The sequence below is a fragment of the Quercus lobata genome, chromosome 12 (genome assembly GCF_001633185.2).
Source record: "Quercus lobata isolate SW786 chromosome 12, ValleyOak3.0 Primary Assembly, whole genome shotgun sequence".
Classification (NCBI taxonomy): Eukaryota; Viridiplantae; Streptophyta; class Magnoliopsida; order Fagales; family Fagaceae; genus Quercus; species Quercus lobata.
Genome location: NC_044915.1, coordinates 32361196 through 32366860, shown reverse-complemented (window position 1 = coordinate 32366860; position 5665 = coordinate 32361196). Strand labels below are relative to the sequence as shown.

At 32.8% G+C, this 5665-nt stretch overlaps 1 protein-coding gene across 1 annotated transcript; it reads right to left on the bottom strand.

Annotated features, from left to right (window-relative positions):
• Positions 1–3506: 3506 nt before the first annotated feature.
• On the bottom strand, positions 3507–5302 carry LOC115972501 (zinc finger protein CONSTANS-LIKE 1-like). Its single transcript, XM_031092810.1, has 4 exons — positions 4415–5302; positions 4140–4316; positions 3786–3914; positions 3507–3677 (listed from the first exon to the last, which is right to left on the bottom strand). The coding sequence occupies exons 1-4, from the start codon at positions 5012–5014 to the stop codon at positions 3579–3581; spliced, it is 1005 nt and encodes a 334-aa protein (XP_030948670.1). The 5' UTR covers positions 5015–5302; the 3' UTR covers positions 3507–3578.
• Positions 5303–5665: the final 363 nt, after the last annotated feature.

Below are 5665 nucleotides of genomic sequence, written 5' to 3'. Positions count from 1 at the left end.
CAAGATTCATTTCAGCATGATTAAACTGTTGAGACAAAGTAAACTAATTGTAGCTATGAAGGGAAAAATAGAGGAAGGAAAAAAACACAATGAGGATCCCTATAGTGCAGAATCATATACTTTACCAGAGTCAAATCTAGAGGGACAAACATATATCTCATCAAATAGTAAACCAGGTGTGACTACCCCAGTTCAGTGTTGAAGCATATTACTGTTGTGAATATCGTACCACATATCTTAGTCCTTGCCGCACCAAGTTGTAGAAAAAGCAAAACTATGCATCCAATCCAAAAATGCACTCAAATACATTGCAACTTCTTGGAAGAATGACCAAAGGTATATCTTACACGTATTGAATCAGATTTTCCATTTTCTTTTTCAGTCAAAGATGTTAAAAATGAATGTACAATAGTACCTTAACCGAGTCCTTGTAAGTGTACTTTTTGTCATATTCCTGCAAATATATAGTGTGTGCCTTTGTGGTCTGGCTAACCAATAAGCTAGCAAATATTGCATGACACTTTAAATTTAAAGCAGCTAGAGGAACTTGCTCTATAAGTCGCATCATTTTGGAATTTGAAAAAAAATGAAGTGGGGAGGGAATATAGTTGAAAGGTTTATTTGTAGGCAGAAAATAGAGGAGATTTTGTGGATTGCTCTTTGTATGATGGCAAAAGATAACAAGTTTAGCACCACTAAAAAATATAGACATGTACTGTCCAAAAATTTCAAAAAAAAAAAAAAAAAAAAAATTATGGTCAGTGGCATTAATTAGAGACTAGCATTGTGAGCAAACAATTGATGGGGTCTGCTTTGTTTATTCTAAACAAATATGATAAATAAATTTTTTTTTTCTTAAGAATCAAGTAGGGCTAACCTCGTCTTGGAATTTAAATGAGCACAGGATGAATGAGAAGGCACAAATGAAAATATTTTAAACCCCATCTGGTTTCAACAATATGTTGATGAAATCCAAAGATGAATTATTGGTATGAGTTCAGATTTACCAAGCCTAGAGGACTGGCTTCTATGGAGTGCCTTTGGAGGAGTATTAGAGTAAAATTTAAAATGTAAGCACCAGGCACTGACTAACATTTGAGTTGTGTGACTATTTTGAGAAGGGGGTGATATTCGTGCGAAAAGAACATCTTTCCATTTCTTTTTATTTTTAGCTACATGAGACGTGTGGTATTTAAAAAATCCAATGATCTTATAATCTCCATGTAAAGCATACAAAATTACACAAATTGTCACAAATCTAGCTAAAATTTTCTCCAAAAAAAAAAAAAAAAAAATTTAAGGGAATTGTAGAATTTAAATAGGAGGGGATATTCTTTTAACAAAAACATACGATGCATTATTACGATAAAGGATTCAATCATTCAAGTGGAAGACAGTAAAAGTAATAAAGGAAAATATGATCATCAAAGATGAAAAGGAAAAAAAGAAAATATGCATTTAGATAAGTTAGGAAAACAGAATATTATCATGTAATTAATGATCTCAATTAACTGGAAAAAGTTCTTATAATTTAAAGCACACCCTAATTAGCTAGCAATTAGGGCTCACATTTAAATATTTAATCGATACCATTTTTATGCATATAACTAGAAATCCATGAATTGTAATGTCTTTTTCATGTAACTGTAAGATGCTAAATGTTCTCCTTCCACCTGATTACATAACAGTTGGCTGAAGTCTGAACCACATTCTATTCTGTGATTGCGTGGGTTTGTGTCCTGGTCCAAAACAGATTTTTTGTGTACGGTGCAAATGTGATTTTTCCTCAAACATTTTTCCTTCTCACAAAAGTTTCGGTGGGTTATATGGAGCATAGTTTGTGTTTAATTCAGATTATGGCTTGACTTGATATAAAAATGTTATAATTTTTAATGGAAAATTTTTTGAGACTTAGTTCATGGAGCAGAGACTTAGGTTGATAGGCTACCCCCAGTCCTTGGGAAAAAATTTTGGCCCGTTTTTAACCCGTTGTGAATCCTCTATGTGAGATATAAATATTATTGTTTCCGATTAGGATTAGGATTTGATATAAGCAAATTGCCAAATCAAGTAAATATTATCTTGTGTAATTATTTTCTTTGGCACATTTTTTTTCTCTATTTGCGCATCTCATAGATTTAGGAATTCTTGAATATTTCCTAAGTTGTGTGTTATTTTTTCCTCTATATTTTTCGCCTCTACTCAAGTAAATTCCCTTCAAGTTTCTCTTAAATTAGGCCGAGTAGAAGAGAAATTGTTCTACAATTTTTTTCTCCTGCACAAGTTGTTCTGCTAGTAAACATAGATAAAAATTACTTGATGATCTCTTCGTTTCCCAGGTATATAACAAATCCATTGCATAATAAACATTTATTCTTTTGACCGGAAAAAAATATTGAAATAAGAATTGACTGATCGATACTGGTTCATAATGGAGAATATAATGCTACTATAGGTTAAAATAAAGAAGAGACTACAGATCGGACAAAGCAAGACATTGTTGTCGTGTCTAGCGTCATTTACAAGAGTGTGTTTTAGCTACTAATGAAAATGAAAGCAAAAAAAAATATGGCTGGCAAAAGAAGAAGCTATAATTAAACAAGAAGCAACCAGTATATTTCCTTTCAAATTTGAAATTCTTTATCCTCCTATACCTTGGCAAGCTTTATTAGTTTATACCAATTTGACAACAAGCAAAACACATGAAAGAATCACACTAGTGCGTGTGATTCTAAACAATGACTAATATGTTGGGCTATTACTAGAAAGTTATTGGTCATTTGACCTATAAAGGTTCATTAAAATGTCTAATAACATTCTAAAGTGCTACTTTGTAAAAAAAAGAAATTAAAGAAAACAAAGGTGTCAATTCAATTACTTTAATCACATTATTAACTCTTAATCTCTGATTAGTTTTTACGCTAACCCCTCCAACACCAACAAAAATATGATTCTTTATTTTCTGTATGGCTAAATTACCATCTTTTCCAAAAATTCACCCACAATTAGACATATTTACCCAAAAGGAGCAATATAACCAATAATTTGGTCAATAAATCGCTAGTGTTTGTTTTGTTTTTTGTTTTTTGTCTTAATTTTTTTTTTATAAAAAAATATAATAATAAAAAAATTAGCTTTAATTTTAGATTTTTTTTTTTGTCACGCATTTAGCATAAAAGCTACCAAAAACTGATACCAAATAGAATCTAGATCTCACTCAAGGTCAGAGCTTGGAAATTGGAAGATTATAAAATTCATTTTATCTCATTATTGATGATATTTACATATAGACAATTAGACGTGGGAAATTTCAACCAAGAAGAAGAAGAAAAAAAAAAAAAAAAAATTAGACTTTAAAGTTAACTCTTGCTAAGACTGCTTAGCGTATAACAACTCCCAAACTACAAAGTTTAAACCTCAGCAACATGAGGTGACTTATTCAGAAGGGAAAAAAAGGTCTATTCTGAGTTTACTTTGCTCAAAAAGGCCTTTTTCTGGTCATGTCGTACGGACCTAACTATACTATGAAAGCTCCTCCTAGAAAAAGATTTATAGATTCTTCCAACTATCAATATTCTTCAAAAGCCATAGCACTGAAACTCTTCTGTGGCTCCACCAAAACCGTTCACAAACTGTCCCATATTCACTGTTCCATTCTCTTCATGCAAACCCTCAAGCTGCAAACACAGATTGACAATAACAACTAAGATTGTAGCAAAGAAAAAAAAACAGAGAATATGTGTTAGAATTGAAATCTAGAAATGGGTATTAAGTGTTTTATTTACCCAGAGATAATCTTCTTCTTCAATACCGGTTGAACATGCAGCTTTGGGAATCTCACCGGTTTCGTCATTGCGTGCGAATCTTCCACGTATGCGGGGTCGATTGTCGGCTAGTGTTTTTCGACATGCATACTGAGGTAGTGGTGATGCAAATACAATTAGACATAAATAAATAAATAAATGAAAAGCAGCCGCATTTAGTTTTTTTTTTTTTTTTTTTTAATTTATCAAACACTTATATTATATAAGCCTATAAGGCACTTTCTTAATAGTATTGTGATTAAATTATTAAAGATTTGCACAAACAAGGTAAAATTAATAAACTATTTGTTTTTCTAACAACCAAAATTTTATTACCTTAATGGTCTTGTTGAAGTTCCTCTGGGTTCTTTTGGCTCTGTACTTGGAAATCCTCTCTTTTCTCTCTTCTGCACTGTAACGCCCTACTTTAATGTTTGTTTCTTCATTGAATGAGCTTTCTGTAGCCAAAGGACCTGAGTAGGACCTTGGGGCAGTGTGTGTTGCTTTGATATTCTGAAAACAAAGCAAAAGAACACAGAATTTGATTAGATGTTAAATTGAAAAACAGAGGAAAAGAAGAGAACTTTAGAGAGAAATTTCTAAGTTCTGACCTGCAAATCACCTGTGCTACAAACCCTTCTCATCTGTCCAGCTAAAAAACTATTTTCAGGTGGGCTTAAGGCCTGGTTTTGAAAGTTTTGGGACTCCATTAAAGTATCAAAGTGAGGCTGAAAGAGAAAGCTGGGCTTTCCTTCAAAACAATTACTACTATAGCTCCTCTGCATGAACTTATTAGCCACATTCTCAGTCCCACAACTGTAACTTTGAGGAACAAAGGCCTGGTTGAAAGAAGACTCAAAACCCAATTGACATTCTTCATTTTTAACCTCTAAACCTTCCAAGCCAGACAAATTCCCAAACCCATATGGCACACCAGAAACATTAGGCAAACACTGCAAATTATGGGTTTGCATATGGTTCAAGCTATCTAATTGCTGACTTGGAGAGGAGGAAGACACAAGTGGAGGAGAAAAGTGGTCAAAGGAGTGAGATTCTTCAACTCGGTTATGATAGTTTTGGCTGTCTGAAATTGAAATTCCCTGAAAAATATCAAACGGTGAGTCTGACATAAAGGTCAGGTCTCCATCAGAGGAGATCATGTCTGAGCTTGAATGGCGGTGGTCATCAAAAATATAAAGATCTGAAGACATTGAAAAGTGAAAACCCAATTCCTTCCTCACTCAAAATTCAACTTTAAAAAGCAAAAAAAAACACAAAAAACACAAAAAAAGGCCTATAAGTTGCTCAAAATAATGAAATATATAATAGCAGCAAAGATGTATTTCTCTTCCTTTTCCTTTTTTGGTGGCTATTTTGTCTGGGTAATTGGTTCTGAAACGGACACAAAGCAAAACTTAACTGACACTGGGCTCTAATTTATTTTTTTAAGGCTTTGGATTACTAGAGCTACAAGACAAAGAAACGCCAACTTCTCTCTGTGTCTCTCACTCCTCATGAGATTTTCAAACAAACACAAGAAGAAACCAGTGAACTTCACTAATGCTTAAATAAACGACTTGTTTTCTCTTTCGCCCTCGTTCTTCTCTGCATTTCTTAAAAAAAACCCCAGATACTTTTTTGCTTTTCACAAAAAGCAGTGATTCTATCAAATTTTACTGAAGAAATTTATTGCTACGCCATCTTTTACCTCTTTTTCACAACCCCAAATACTATTTTGCTTTGATTCTAAAATATTGATTTCAGGATTTATAATCAATTATAGGCTTTTTGTTAGAGAAATGTTAGATTATACAACATTTTTAAAACACTTTCACAACAAATCTTAGGTAGCAAGTTGTTAC

What these genes read in the sequence shown, in the direction of transcription:
- LOC115972501 (XM_031092810.1), bottom strand. Translation starts at nt 5,014, where the DNA reads ATGTCTTCAGATCTTTATATTTTTGATGACCACCGCCATTCAAGCTCA. An exon ending in GTAGCACAGGTGATTTGCAG is followed by an intron (nt 4,317 to 4,414) that starts GTCAGAACTTAG and finishes CTTTGTTTTCAG; the next exon opens with AATATCAAAGCAACACACAC. An exon ending in AAGAAGAAGATTATCTCTGG is followed by an intron (nt 3,678 to 3,785) that starts GTAAATAAAACA and finishes CTGTGTTTGCAG; the next exon opens with CTTGAGGGTTTGCATGAAGA.